This window comes from Schistocerca nitens, chromosome 7 (genome assembly GCF_023898315.1).
Source record: "Schistocerca nitens isolate TAMUIC-IGC-003100 chromosome 7, iqSchNite1.1, whole genome shotgun sequence".
Lineage (NCBI taxonomy): Eukaryota > Metazoa > Arthropoda > Insecta > Orthoptera > Acrididae > Schistocerca > Schistocerca nitens.
In genome coordinates, this window is record NC_064620.1 from 395,634,477 (window position 1) to 395,649,892 (window position 15,416).

General features: G+C 45.3%; 1 protein-coding gene across 1 annotated transcript; it reads right to left on the reverse strand.

The window, feature by feature from the left end:
- Positions 1 to 2,990: 2,990 nt before the first annotated feature.
- LOC126195658 (zinc finger protein 462-like) lies at positions 2,991 to 6,905 on the reverse strand. Its single transcript, XM_049934283.1, has 3 exons — positions 6,479 to 6,905; positions 3,424 to 3,603; positions 2,991 to 3,127 (listed from the first exon to the last, which is right to left on the reverse strand). Exons 1-3 carry the CDS (start codon positions 6,903 to 6,905, stop codon positions 2,991 to 2,993), a joined length of 744 nt encoding a protein of 247 aa, XP_049790240.1.
- Positions 6,906 to 15,416: the final 8,511 nt, after the last annotated feature.

The window sequence follows — 15,416 nt, forward strand, 5'->3', positions numbered from 1 at the left end:
CCACTCCGGCCGGCCGGCTGCGGTTACCCTTGACGCTGCATCACAGACAGGAGGGTCTGCGATGGTGTACTCAACGACGAACCTGGGTGCACGAATGGCAAACGTAATTTTTTCGGATCAATCCAGGTTCTGTTTACAGCAACATGATGGTCGCATCCGTGTTTGGCGACATAGCGGTGAACGCACATTTGGAGCGTGTATTCGTCATCGCCATACTGGCGTATCACCCGGCGTGATGGTATGGGGCGCCATTGGTTACACGTCTCGTCACCTCTTGTTCGCATTGACGGCACTTTGAACAGTGGACGTTACATTTCAGATGTATTACGACCCGTGGCTCTTCCCTTCTTTAGATCCCTGCACAACCCTACATTTCAGCAGAATAATGCACGACCGCATGTTGCAGATCCAGTACGGGCCTTTCTGGATACAGAAAATGTTCGACTGCTGCCCTCGCCAGCACATTATCCAGATCTCTCACCAATTGAAAACGTCTGGTCAATGGCGGCCGAGCAACTGGCTCGTCACAATACGCCAGTCACTACTCTTGATGAACTGTGGTATCGCGTTGAAGTTGCTTGGGCAGCTGTACCTATACACGCCATCCAAGCTCTGTTTGACTCAATGCCCAGGCATATCAAGGACGTTATTACGGCCAGAGGAGGTTGTTCTGGGTAATGATTTCTCAGGATCTATGCAACCAAATTGCGTGAAAATGTAATCGCATGTCAGTTGCAGTATTACATATTTGTCCAATGATAACCAGTTTATCATCTGCATTTCTTCTTGGTGTAGCAATTTTAATGGCCAGTAGTGTATTTGGATACCATATACTCTTTGCCTTTCTAATAACATTTTTAAGCACCTTACAATACTGTTTGTAATGGGCTACTGTAGCTTGATTGTGACTACTTCTAACGTTTTGATATAATTCCCGCTTTGTTCTACATGATATCCTTATCCCACTAGTCAGCAACCTCGGCTTCCCATTACTGCTAGTACCCCGTTTAGAATGTCCTAATGGAAAAGCAACTCTCAAAGAGCATGACAAATGTGTTAAGGACAGCATTCTATTTATCATCTATGTTATCGGCACTATAAACATCTTGCCACTCTTGTCCTCTGACAAGTTTTAAAAACCTCTCTATTGTTGCTGGATTAACTTTCCTACATAGTTTATAATTAAATATGACATTGATTTGAGTACAAAAGCCTTATGTGTTAAAATTTGTGCATCATGGTCTGAATGGCATTCACGCATTTACTAACAGAATGCCCATCTAGTAATGAATAATGAATAAAAATATTGTCTATGGCTGTGTTACTGTTCCCATGCACACTAGTTGGAAAAAACACAGTTTGCATCATATCATATGAGTTTAGATCTACCAACATCCTTTTTCTTGCACAATCATATACAAAATTAATATTGAAGTCACCACATATAACTAGATTCTGGTACTTCCTACAAAGTCAATCAAGAACCCTCTCTAGCTTGAGCAAAATGCTCTGAAATCGGAGTTAGGGGACCTATAAACAACAGCAATTAGAAGTTTATTTTCACTAAATTCAACTAACGCTTCACAACATTCAAATATCTGTTCAGTGCAGTGTTGTGATACGTCTATGGACTCAAATGGAATACTGTTTTTTACGTACAGAATCCCTCCCCCACCCCGCAAGGAACTCCTTGAGAAACAGCCAGATAATCTGTAATCTGGTGACGTCCTCTACCATTTCTCTTGCTAGTCTGATGACAACCGCTTTCTGAGCGTTGGTAGGATATCTATGGGACGGAGTTTATCATATTCAATGGCTCCATGTAGCGATACTACTTGTTCATTTTCAAGTAACTCAGAGTGGCCTTCATCCATACCACAGCGATATTGCGATAGCTTCCCTGCACCCGGAACACAACGTCGATAATTGTAGAAACTATTCTGTGCTCACAATTACTATAACGGAGTCTAATCTGTTGTAGGGCTGACGTACTTCCAGAGATTATGACTGCTGTCTCCGCTGCGAATATCAAGGCTTCCAAAATGTCTGTCTGCTCGGCTCTCATTATCGTGGAGTGAGATCTAGCTCGTATAGGCCATGACGTTTGATGTTGGGTACCCAGTAGGCACTAGCAGCGGCATCACTAGACTTCGGCCAATTTGTACACACCACGCTGGTATTGTGACAGTGAGACAGGTATTCGGTTTCCATTGCGTTACTTGGGCCCTGGCTCTGAAACGTTAAACTGGTCCTAGCGTCAATCTGCATAGTAGACGTTTCGTACGGTCTGTTTAGTGCTGTGTCAGAGGACTTTTCCCCACACCTTGCGCCTTATTGACTGCATATCCTTATATTCAGCCGCGTAGGGAAGTTACATCTTTATCCAGCATCTTCCGCACACACAGTAGGCTGTTAACTTCCGGATGTTTTCGTAAAATGGTCCATATTCCATCGAAATAGAGCCGCAGGAGAAACGATGATTTGTTCGCTTCAACGAATAAAGCATTGTTCATGGTTGACATAAACGCACCAGTAACTGTACGCTGAGCTTTGTACTGCATAGTGTCAAGTCTTTGGAATGTGCTGTCTGAAGCCGATCCATAGGACGTGCGTCCATAGTCAAAGTGTATTCTTAGCACAGACTGGTATAAAGTCATAGCTGTCTGCCGATCACAGCGTAGCCATACTCCAGTCGTAGGTCTAACGAGGTTGCATGCCTTTTCACATCTAGTAATGATAGATCGGGCATTATGAACCCTCTTGGTTTATCATCGATAATCATCCAAACATGCTGTGTTGCTGTGTTCCACTAGCATTGTTTGGGAACGTAGAATCCTGTGGTGATTAAAGATCCTTGGAGTAGACTTACTGAAGAATACTCAGTATTGTAAAACACTCCGTATAACGTCGTTTATTGAAACTGAACTACACTTCTCGAAATATCACTATATACACACAAAGAAAACAAATAACATGTAGACGACTGTTCATTAAGAGCGTCGGTGAGGTCCGTCGGAGCTGGTCCTAGCTCGGCGAGGAACTGGCTGTACTGCTGCTGCGCTGGCCTTATAAAGCCGGCGGAGGTCGGCGGAGTACTCCAACTTTACCTGTGTCTGTGAGGCGACCTCTGCAGAAAAAGATTCGCATTAGTCTCTAGTAAGTTCTGTTTATTTTGAAGAATTGTTTTCCGCTTGGTTCCGCCTGCAAGTGCTTGTGTATGTTATATGGTACACACGGGTGTCTTGAGTGTAGTCTGCCTGGCAGGGGCCGTCTGTGGCAGAAGTAACATACCGCCCATCCGGGGGGGGGGGGGGGGGAGCGAGCTGCTCGAAAGATTGGTAGCTGCTACGTCGTGGAGATCTGCGGCTGCGGCTCCCTGGAGGAGGATGTGGAGGCTGCCTCTTGGAGTGTATGGTGCTGTACGTCCTGCGATGCGGGCTGACCGGCGTACTGGTTGTGATGGCGGCATGGGTGGGACCAGTGGCATCGGTTCGTCTTCATCGGTGGCCATCGGCTGGTGGGGAGGCGGCAAAGAGGGGCCGGGCAGCTGGTCCGTCGGCTGCGGCTGCTGTGTTGGTGGTGCTGGTGGCAGCGACTGATGCCCTGAAACGTCACCCAGGCAACAATGAGACGGCCGTAATGAAGGGGTCTGTATAGGTGGTCTGGAATGGGTTGTAGAGATGGCGGTGGTCCGTGTCGTAGGGTGCGGTGCAGGTGGCGCAGGGTAGCGAGGACGCAATTGATTACGATGGCGACGGACTATGTGACCATCCAAGATGACATCAAAAAGTTGGCGACTCTGGGAACGCTGGATGACGGTGGGCAGCCAACCTGTGTTAGTGCCAAAATCGCGGGTCCAGACTAAGGAGCCAGGGAAGAACCGGGACTGTCCAGGAGAAATCTGAATTCTCAGAAAGGGTAAGAGAAGATGTTGGAGGGCCCTGGGTTGGCGGCCGTGAAGTGGTTCCGCTGGCTTTTGTCCCCTATTGGAGTGGCTCAATAGGAACTAAGCAATAGCGTCAGAGCATCTTCAAAGGAGTGGTCTTTGGTGTATTTGAGCATTTGTGTCTTGAAAGTAATGACCAGGCGTTCTGCTTCCCAATTGGATTGGGGATGGAAGGGTGGGGAGCAAAAGGGTGGGGAGCAAAAGGAGAGGAATTCCTGGCTCCTAAATTGTGGTCCATTGTCCATGACTATGGCTTTCAGTAATCCTTCCTAGCAAAATATTTTTGTGAGGACTGATAAGGTAACATGCATGGTGATTGCTGAATACCAAACGACGTATGGGAAATGGTAAAATGCATCCGTGGCTAGGAGCTATTGGTGGCCCAGGTATGGTCCCGCGAAGTCAAGGTGGATGCATTCCCAGGGATCGTTCGGCATAGGATAGGGAATGAATTTTTTTTTGGGGGGGGGGGTGGACGGGGCAGTTGTTGGGCACAGAAAGTACAGCGCCGCACCCTCTCTGTGATGTCAGATGTGAGGCTGATCCAAAAAACATGCCTTCTTGCGAGGGATTTGGTGCGAACGATCCCCTAATGCCCTTGGTGGAGAATGTGGAGGATCTTTGGCTGCAGGGATCTCGGATCGATGACCCTCGGTTTTGCTGAATCTAAGCGAAGGAGGACTCCATCCACCACCGAAAGCTGGTGTCGGATGGAATAGTACAACCTGAGGTGGCGTTGATCCTGAGGAGGAGGCTAGGATGGTCACCCATGCAGAACGCGGTGTCAGACGACTCAGAGGAGGGAATCTGCTGTGGTGGCTGCAGCTACTTCGACAGCTGTAACAGGAAATGCCTTCAGGGCCTCTTGGACGTCATCATCAATCTGAAAAACGAGGAGGCCCAACTGGTTCAAAAGCACGGTCTGGACATTGTGATAGATGCGACAAGGCGTCCGCGTTGGCGTGCTGGGAGGTGGTATGGAAATGAATGGTCTAGCGAAACTGGGATAGGAACAACGCCCAACGCTGCAGACGTTGGTATGTTTTGGTCGGTAATCGCGTGAAAGGCGCAAATAAAGAGAGGAGCGGTTTGTGGTCAGTAATAATGTGAAAGGACTTGTCATAGAGAAAGAGATAGAACTTAGAACATGCAAAAACCATGGCAAGTGCTTCTTTCTCGATTTCAGAATATTTGATTTGTGCTGTGGAGAGAGCTTTTGAGATGTATGCTATGGGGCACTCTGTGCCATCCGGCAATTTGTGAGATAGGACGGCGCCCACACCATACTCAGAGGTGTCCGCAGCAAGTATCAAAGGAAGATTGGGATCATAAGGCATGAGACATGCAGCGGATTGGAGCTGCTGTTTGAAGGTATGGAAGGCGGTCTCGCAGACTGGGGTCCAACAGAATGGGACATTTTTGCGGCAGAGGTGGGACAGGGGTGCTGCCACTTGAGGTGCAGAAGGAACGTATTTCCTGTAATACGAAATTTTGCCTAAGAAGGATTTCAAGTGATGAAGGTCCCTGGGATGGGGCAGGTTGTTAATGGCGTCGATATAAGTGAAAGATGGAGAAATGCCTTTCTGGGAAATGATTTGACCCAGATAGGAGATAGATTGTTGGTAAAAATGAACATTTAGAAATATTACATTTCAGACCTGTAGTTCGAAGACGGAGTAAGAGGAGGCGGAGGTTGGCTATGTGCTCTTTGGAGGAGGACTCCATGACGACTATGTCATCTAAGTAATTTATACAGCCCGGGATATCAGTGAGAAGTTGTTCAAAGTATCTTTGAAAGATTGCAGGAGCAGTGGCTAAACTGAACATGAGTCAGTTTAGTTGGAAGAGTCCGAAAGGAGTAATTATAACAGTGTATTGTCGGGAGGAAAGATCAAGAGGAATTTGGAGATATGCTTCTGCGAGGCCGATTTTGATAAAGTAGGAGCTCCTTGCCACTTTGCGAAAAAGATCTTCCGGTCGTGGAAGGAGATAGTCGTCAACGAGAAGCTGTGGGTTGACTGTAGACTTAAAGTCACCGTAGAGGCAAAGGCGGCAGTTTAGCTTCTGCACGATAACTAAAGGCGTGTACCACAAGCTGAACCGCACGGGTTGGAGAATCCTTTCATCTTGAAGACGTTGGAGTTCTTCTTTGAGCGGCCCGGTGAAAACAGGTCGTGAAATTCATTACAGAGTGCATCAACTTCAGGTCGTGAAATTCATTACAGAGTGCATCAACTTCAGAAAAAGGAACGTACCGAGATACTATGTGAACATCGTCCACAATGGAAAAACCAAATAAGCGGAAGGTGTCCAGTCCGAATAAGTCTGCTGTGGAGGAATTGTTGACAACCAGAAACGTGACTGGACGGAGAACCGATTTGTACTTGAGCCTGAATTTTCCTAGGAGAGCTACCTCTTGCTTATTGTATGCCAGTAGGCGCTTAGAGGCTAGAGAGAGGGGTGGTGAACCAATGTTGACATATGAAGTGTAATTAATCAAGGATACTGCTGCGCCGGTGTCCACTTGCAGACGCAGAGGCTTGTCATTGACAGTGACGCCAAAAAAAAATTTTGATGTCGAGGAGTTGTCCACCTGGTTGATGTGCATTGGGGTGTTGTTCAAGCCGTCTGGATATGGCCTGGGCTGGCGGTTGCTGGAGGTGGTTGTTTTTGCGCGACAAACGGACGCTAAATGGGCTTCTCTGCCGCAGTGTGTGCATTGCGCCCAGCGGTCTGGGCAATCGTCTCTATCCTGTGTTGAATAGCAAGTGGGGCAGGAGGGCAGGTGGAGATGATCCCCACGACGACGTTGCCGGTTGTGTTGTGGTTGCTGCAGTGATTTCTGGCTCCGGCCGGGATGGTGCGACTCGGCGTCTTGTTGTGGAGGCGGTCTCCGACCGCGGTGGCGGTAGGAGTGCGGCGTGGAGACCTGGATTGCTGCGACGTCTTCGGCGTCCATCGTGGCGTCGTCACGGATTGCTGTTACATCTGCCCAGGACTCCAGTCGACGATCAGCGACTATAGAAATTTCGAACTTATAGGCCAGTTCTATGAGCTGCTCGACGGGCGGGTCTTCTAACTTGAGGGCGTCGTGGCGGAAAGGGTATGATTCCTTGGAAAGATGTGTGTGAAACTTACATTTCCTGCTGAGACCTTGCAATTCGGCAGCCCACTGGCGATAGGTCTGCTCGGGTTTCTTCCGGCATTGGTAGAACTCGGCGCGAGCCGCGAGGACATGATATCGGCGTTTGTAGTAGGCATTTAACGTCGCACAGATGGCGGTGAAGGTGAGGGAGTCAGGATGCAGCGGCTGTAGTTTCGTGAACAGGACGTACATCTTCGATTGGTTCCATGACAAGAAAAAAGCGCGCTGCCTGTCTTCTTGGCTGAGTTGATCAATCACGAAGTGTTGCCGGAGACGTCGTTCGTCTGTTTCCCATTCTTCAACTTCATCGTTGAATGCCTGGAACGGCGGTGGCGTCGCGGGGCGGTGGAGGCTTCGGATTACGGCGATCAGTTTTGTCTGAGTTTCCAAAAACTGGTGCAGAAGCTGCTGTCGTAAACACGATGGTCGTCGGTTCGTTCCACTATACTCGTCACCATTGAAGAATACTCAGTGTTGTAGAACACTCAGTATAGTGTCGTTTATTGAAACTGAACTACACTTCTCGGAATGTCGCTATATACACACAAAGAAAACAAATAACACGTAGACGACTATTCATTAACAGCGTCGGTGAGGTCCTAGCTCGGCGAGGAACTGGCTGTACTGCTGCTGCACTGGCCTTATAAAGCCGGCGGTGGTGGGCGGAGTACTCCAACTTTCCCTTTGTCTGTGAGGCGACCTCTGCAGAAAAAGATTCGCATTAGTCTCTAGCAAGTTCTGTTTATTTTTAAGAATTGTTTTCCGCTTGGTTGCGCCTGCAAGTGCTTGTCTATGTTATATGGTACACACGAGTGTCTTGAGTGTAGTCTGCCTAGCAGGGGCCGTCTGTGGCAGACGTAACACTTACTATCACAGATTTCAAGGCCACTTTGTGTACGTCACTCACGTAGACGTTTCAGATCGGTGTGCAATGTCATTCGACAGGACTGAAGAGCGCTGTTTTCGGAATAGATGCATACTTGGTCTGCGTATTGTAACACTTGGTTTTTTTTTGGTCATCAGACTCATGACTGTTTTGATGCAGCCCGCCACGAATTCCTTTCCTGTGCTAACCTCTTCATCTCAGAGTAGCACTTGCAACCTACATCCTCAAATATTTGCTTGACGTATTCCACTCTCTGTCTTCCTCTACAGTTTTTGCCCTTTACAGCTCCCTCTAGTACCATGGAAGTCATTCCCTCATGTCTTAGCAGATGTCCTATCATCCTGTCTCTTCTCCTTATCAGTGTTTTCCACATATTCCTTTCCTCCCCGATTCTGCGTAGAACCTCCTCATTCCTTACCTTATCAGTCCACCTAATTTTCAAAATTCGTCTATAGCACCACATCTTAAATGCTTCGATTCTCTACTGTTCCGGTTTTCCCACAGTCCATGCTTCACTACCATACAATGCTGTACTCCAGACGTACATCGTCAGAAATTTCTTCCTCAAATTAAGGCCAGTATTTAATATTAGTAGACTTCTCTTGGGCAGAAATGCCTTTTTTGCCATAGCGAGTCTGCTTATGATGTCCTCCTTGCTCCGTCCGTCATTGGTTATTTTACTGCCTAGGTAGCAGAATTCCTTAACTTCATTGAATTCGTGACCATCAATCCCGATGTTAAGTTTCTCGCTGTTCTCATTTCTACTACTTCTCATTACCTTCGTCTTTCGCTGATTTACTCTCAAACCAGACCGTGTACTCATTAGACTGTTCATTCCGTTCAGCAAATCATTTAATTCTTCTTCACTTTCACTAAGGATAGCAATGTCATCAGCGAATCGTATCATTGATATCCTTTCACCTTGTATTATAATTCCACTCCTGAAGCTTTCTTTTATTTCCATCATTGCTTCCTCGATGTACAGATTGAAGAGTAGGGGCGAAAGGCTACAGCCTTGTCTTACGCCCTTCGTAATACGAGCACTTCGTTCTTGATCGTCCACTCTTATTATTCCCTCTTGGTTGTTGTACATATTGTATATGACCCGTCTCTCCCTATAGCTTACCCCTGCTTTTTTCAGAATCTCGAACAGCTTGCACCATTTTATATTGTCGAACGCTTTTTCCAGGTCGACAAATCCTATGAAAGTGTCTTGATTTTTCTTTAGCCTTGCTTCCAATATTAGCCGTAACGTCAGAATTGCCTCTCTCGTCCCTTTACTTTTCCTAAGGCCAAACTGATAGTCACCTAGCACATTGTAGTTTTCTTTTCCATTCTTTTGTATATTATTCTTGTAAGCAGCTTCGATGCATGAGCTGTTAAGCTGATTGTGCGATAATTCTCGCACTTGTCAGCTCTTGCCGTCTTCGGAATTGTGTGGATGATGCTTTTCCGAAAGTCAGATGGTATATCGCCAGACTCATATATTCTACACACCAACGTGAATAGTCGTTTGGTTGCCACTTCCCCCAATGATTTTAGAAATTCTGATGGAATGTTATCTATCCCTTCTGCCTTATTTGACCGTAAGTCCTCCAAAGCTCTTTTAAATTCCGATTCTAATACTGGATCCCCTATCTCTTCTAAATCGACTCCTGTTTCTTCTTCCATCACACCGGACAAATCTTCACCCTCATAGAGGCTTTCAATGTATTCTTTCCACCTATCTGCTCTCTCCTCTGCATTTAACAGTGGAATTCCTGTTGCACTCTTAAAATTACCACCGTTGCTTTTAATGTCACCAAAGGTTGTTTTGACTTTCCTGTATGCTGAGTCTGTCCTTCCGACAATCATATCTTTTTCGATGTCTTCACATTTTTCCTGCAGCCATTTCGTCTTAGCTTCCCTGCACTTCCTATTTATTTCATTCCTCAGCGACTTGTATTTCTGTATTCCTGATTTTCCCGGAACATGTTTGTACTTCCTCCTTTAATCAATCAACTGAAGTATTTCTTCTGTTACCCATGGTTTCTTCGCAGCTACCTTCTTTGTACCTATGTTTTCCTTCCAACTTCTGTGATGGCCCTTTTTAGAGATGTCCATTCCTCTTCAACCGTACTGCCTACTGCGCTATTCCTTATTGCTGTATCTACAGCGTTAGCGAACTTCAAACGTATCTCGTCATTCCTTAGTACTTCCGTATCCCACTTCTTTGCGTATTGATTCTTCTGACTAATGTCTTGAACTTCAGCCTACTCTTCATCACTACTATATTGTGATCTGAGTCTGTATCTGCTCCTGGGTATGCCTTACAATACAGTATCTGATTTCGGAATCTCTGTCTGACCATGATGTAGTCTAATTGAAATCTTCCCGTATCTCCCGGCCTTTTCCAAGTATACCTCCTCCTCTTGTGATTCTTGAACAGGGTATTCGCTATTTCTAGCTGAAACTTGTTACAGAACTCAATTAGTCTTTCTCCTCTTTCATTCCTTGTCCCAAGCCCATATTCTCCTGTAACCTTTTCTTCTACTCCTTCCCCTACAACTGCATTCCAGTCGCACATGACTATTAGATTTTCGTCCCCCTTTGCATACTGCATTACCCTTTCAATATCCTCATACACCTTCTCTATCTGTTCATCTTCAGCTTGCGACGTCGGCATGTATACCTGAAATATCGTTGTCGGTGTTAGTCTGCTGTCGATTCTGATTAGAACCACCCGGTCACTGAACTATTCATAACGAATCCGACACCTGTTATACCATTTTCTGCTGCTGTTGATATTACCCGATACTCATCTGACCAGAAATCCTTGTCTTCCTTCCACTTCACTTCACTGACACCTTTGCATTTCCCTTTTCAGATTTTCTAGTTTCCCTACCACGTTCAAGCTTCTGACATTCCACGCCCCGACTCGTAGAACGTTATCCTTTCGTTGATTATTCAATCTTTTTCTCATGGTAACCTCCCCCTTGGCAGTTACCTCCCGGAGATCCGAATGGGGGACTATTCCGGAATCTTTTGCCAATGGAGAGATCATCATGACACTTCTTCAGTTACAGGCGACATGTCCTGTGGATACACGTTACGTGTCTTTAATGCAGCGGTTTCCATTGCCTTCTGCATCCTCATGTCGTTGATCATTGCTGATTCTTCCGCCTTTAGGGGCAATTTCCCACCCCTAGGACAAGAGAGTGCCCTGAACCTCTATCCGCTCCTCCGCCCTCTTTGACAAGGCCGTTGGCAGAATGAGGCTGACTAACACTTGGATATCACTGGCAAAGAGGTCATGAAGGTCTATAGTACAGAGAGGGAACAATAAAGGAGCCAATACTGATTCCTTCGGGAATCCTCTGCTAGTTTTTGTGGTTCCCACTGCAGTTCCGTGTTGCAAAGTGATCATCTTTCTGTTGTTCAGGAAGCTTACAACATTACGAATGTGTGGTTTTGGAACTTGAATTTTCTCATTTTTTTCCGTAACACTACAAGACAACGTTATTGTATGCTTTCGTCATATCTATGATTGCAAGTATCATATGACTACTCGAAGAGATATTTAGCTGTACGTCATTAACTAACCGTAGGTTTCAGTTGTCTCTTTTTCCTTTGTGAAATCCAAGTTGGTTTTCCCGTATACTTTCTTGTTTCCGCACCACTATTCTGTACGCCACTTAATAATCTACGTCTACATCTACATCCACATGGATAATCTGGCAGAGCGTGCATCGAACCATCTTCATAATAATTGTCTATTATTCCACTTTCGAAGAGCGCGAAGAGAAAACGAACACCTGTATCTTTCCGTGCGTGCTCTGATTTCCCTCATTTTATTATGATGATCGTTTCTCCCTGTGTATGTCATCTCAAAAATATTTTCGCGTTCGGAGAAGGACGTTTATGATTGAAATTTCGTGATAAGATGCCGCCTCAACGAAAAATGCTTTTGTTTTAATGGTGTCCATTCCAAATTCTGTATCGTGTTCGTATCACTCTCTCCCCTATTTCGCGATAATACAAAACGTGCTGCTCTTCTTTGAACTTTCTCGATGTATTACGTTAATTCTATGTAGTAAGGGCCCCAGACCGTGCAGAAGTATTCCAAGAGGGCGGACAAGCGTAGTGTGGATCTGTTACATTTTCTAAGTGTTCTACCAATAAAACGCAGTCTTTGGTTTGTCTTCCCCACAACATTTCCTAGGTGTCCTTTCCAATTTAAATTGTTCGTAATTATAATTCGTAGGTATTTACTTGAATTTGCGGCCTTCAGATTGATTCATCGTGTAACTGCAATTTATCGGATTCCTTTTTAACAGTCGTGTTGATGACCTTACACTTTTCATTATTTACGGCCAATTGTCAAATTTTCACACCATTCCTTACTTTCGCCGAACACGATAGTAAGGTGATATGCCGATATAACTCGGGTTTATCACATTTTTTTCTAACGTGTGGTTGGGGACGACACTTCATGTTTTCATAGAGAAGATATGAACCTTTTGAGTCTATACGCTATCGTTAATTTTGAGCAGTTTCAGTTTCTCTTCCTGTGGGATTTGTTGAAGCACTGGTTGGTCAACAGAACCCTGGCCAGGTGCTGCTCCCTTTCCTTGGGAGAGCGGAGTCTGCAGTCCTACCAGCAAAATTACACTGTTGTCCTCTTCGTATTCCGCCTTGTCTTCCTTGTCTATTTCGTCACATGGGGTTCTCATACACAAGGACGTTCCTAAAAGTTCGATGGTGGAGATGTGAGCATGCCCTTTGTCAGACTGGAGACGGCAGTGCAGAAATTTTGCCAAGATTTTCTTTTCTTTTCTTTCCTTTCCTTTCCTTTTCTGTTCTGTTCTTTTCTTTTTTTTTTGAAAATTATCTTGGCTATAACTTGTGTCTACTTAAGAGCACTAAAGATAGTGTAATAAGATTTTTGTATTTTCTTAATGAATACCTGCGTTACTGGAGGACTGCGCCACATTCTCAATGCCGCAAACATGGTGCTGGCCTACAAGAAGTACGATTATGTCATTCTTGAGGTATTGAGGTTTCCGCTGTTTCACTGACATGCGATACCAAGACCCATTGTTTCTTTAGGTATCCCCAGTTTCGATTATCGATTTTCGTTTTTCTTCCAGTAGCGTTTGGTACGGGTTCCAATTAGCTTTATTTGTATCCATTTCCGACGGATTACGTGTTTGACAGTCTTCCTAAATCGATCGTTTATTATAATTAAAATTGGCAAGTGATCCAAACCTAAAGTATCCCTTACGACATCCCATGTTGTTCCAGCACACAAGGCAGGGGACTACTGTCGGGACTTCATTTGGTCAACCTATTCGTGTTGGTGATCCATAGATTAGTACAATAAGATTTTCTGGAACATCCACTAGTATTTTCTTATTGTGTTGGCAGTTTTGCAGCCCCATAGTGTGCGACGGCTGTTAAGTCACATAGCAACAGAAAGAGTTTCCCGTTGGAGTCAGTTATTGTTGTTAACTGTTGTTTGGAAAATCTGTCGTATGCTGCGACAAAATTCAGATGAAAGTCCTTGATCCGCAGGCGGATACCTACCATTTGCAATGGATCGTGCTGAGTACTCGCACTGAGAATGAAAAAGTGGATATCTTGTTTTACCAACAACGCTGCACTGTCATAGCTATCATCTGTGTCTTATCTAATGACAGAATATCCTAGGAAGGTGAACGGGTCGTTCGGATTTAACTATGTTTCGGTGATGGCACAGATATTTAGTTTGGTGTCGAGCAGAAATTGTCGAAGGTTTTGTTTGCCTTGAGCTATATTGCATCGCATTGAATGCCTTTATAGCTGTTTTTGGTTGCAAGGAGTGGGGTCAACATGTTTTGGAATTCAGGATCGAATCTGTTGGTAGTACTGGATGGGCCATTTAGTTGCCTGTTGGCACGATATATTACTCATCGCAGCCATAATTATACTTAAAACCGACAGTAACCGATATCACTTTATTGGATGAGTCTTTGAAACTGGTGGGTAAGGGATGAGACCCACTGAAGCAAGGGGGAGGTAGAATTGTAGTCGATCTCCTACACTTGACCTCAGGAGATCGCGCTTTGGTAGCGTTTTCAATGCCCAACACAATGTACAAGCTCCTGGTGGTGTAGTCGGGCTAGCTGTACTAGTAGAGGGATTGGTGATACCGACGGTGACTCCACTGAAGCCACACACCGTCAGGTGGCTTGCGGACTATGGATGTAGATGTAGATTTACGACGTATGCGACATTGTTCTAATGGCAAGCGTGTGTCGCTGCAGATCGTAGATGGCGGTACTCATTTGTGCATTGAGTTGCTGTAGTCGAAAGGAGCGGGAATTCTGTACCCTTTCTCGGAATATTTTGGGGAGAAGTACTGCATTTGCGTAAGGCATGTTTTCAGACACAACTCGATTTTCTTGAAAGGAAATTTTTTTCACAGACATCATTTTGTTAATTTCCTTCTGTTTGAGATAGAATGGTCATGTTCGAGACAGGGCACTGTGACCACTGGTACAGTAAAAAGACGTTGCTTGACCGGCCCTGCCACAGGCATCACTTCTGTGTGTGCCTGCGCAGTGTGCACATCTTGAGTTTCTTTTGCAGTTTGCTGCCGTGTCTAAATCGTAAACAAGACGGAGGGTACATACCCAGTCACTGGACAGCGAAACCCATGAGTACAAACAAACTGTGGGAGCCGCTGTGATTTAAATGTCGCAACACAAACTGGTGACCGCTTCGTTACCTTTCGCTTTTCAGGTTTATAATTTTACTAAATAGCCTGATGGAAACAAGTCACTTCCATTAGCAATTCGTCCTCCGTAAGGGCTCTTTCAAAATTATTGATGATTCCCTGTTTAGCAGTGAAAAACTTCGGAATATGGGCCTCCAAATGTGATTTGTTTAGGAAAGAATGTTGAACCAAACGACTGACAGTTAATCTTGACACAATCTCAATTTTCACACAGTTTTTCCTGCCGCCGTAATATTGATTATGTGCTTGAATAATGATTCACATTAGAGTGGAGCCTGCCTACGTTTCTGTCTCTGATTACAACAAATAAAATGCATTGTCCATTGTCTTTAGTTGCATATAAATTAGCAATACAGCCTACATGTTGGTGGGTGATGATTCCTTCTTGGATGGTGTCGATGCAAAACACTTTCTTCATTTTTGTCCTCCCTCCGCCGTGTAGTATAGCTGACGTTCCTGCGTGGGCTGCAGGTCTCTTGTTGTAGGTGCATCGACGGGCGGAACAAGTTGGCATATGGTTCAAATGGTTCAAATGGCTCTGAGCACTATGGGACTTAACATCTGTGGTCATCAGTCCCCTAGAACATAGAACTACTTAAACCTAACTATCCTAAGGACATCACACGCATCCATGCCCGAGGCAGGATTCGAACCTGCGACCGTAGCAGTCGCGCGGTTACAA

Bases quoted from the DNA above. Each gene is read 5' to 3' on its own strand.
- LOC126195658 (XM_049934283.1), bottom strand. From the start codon at position 6,905: ATGGACGCCGAAGACGTCGCAGCAATCCAGGTCTCCACGCCGCACTCC. The intron at 3,604-6,478 runs GTCTGCAAGTGG...GTGACGTTTCAG, and splicing joins TGTCAATGACAAGCCTCTGC to GGCATCAGTCGCTGCCACCA. The intron at 3,128-3,423 runs GTACAGCACCAT...CTTTTTCTGCAG, and splicing joins GTCAGCCCGCATCGCAGGAC to AGGTCGCCTCACAGACACAG.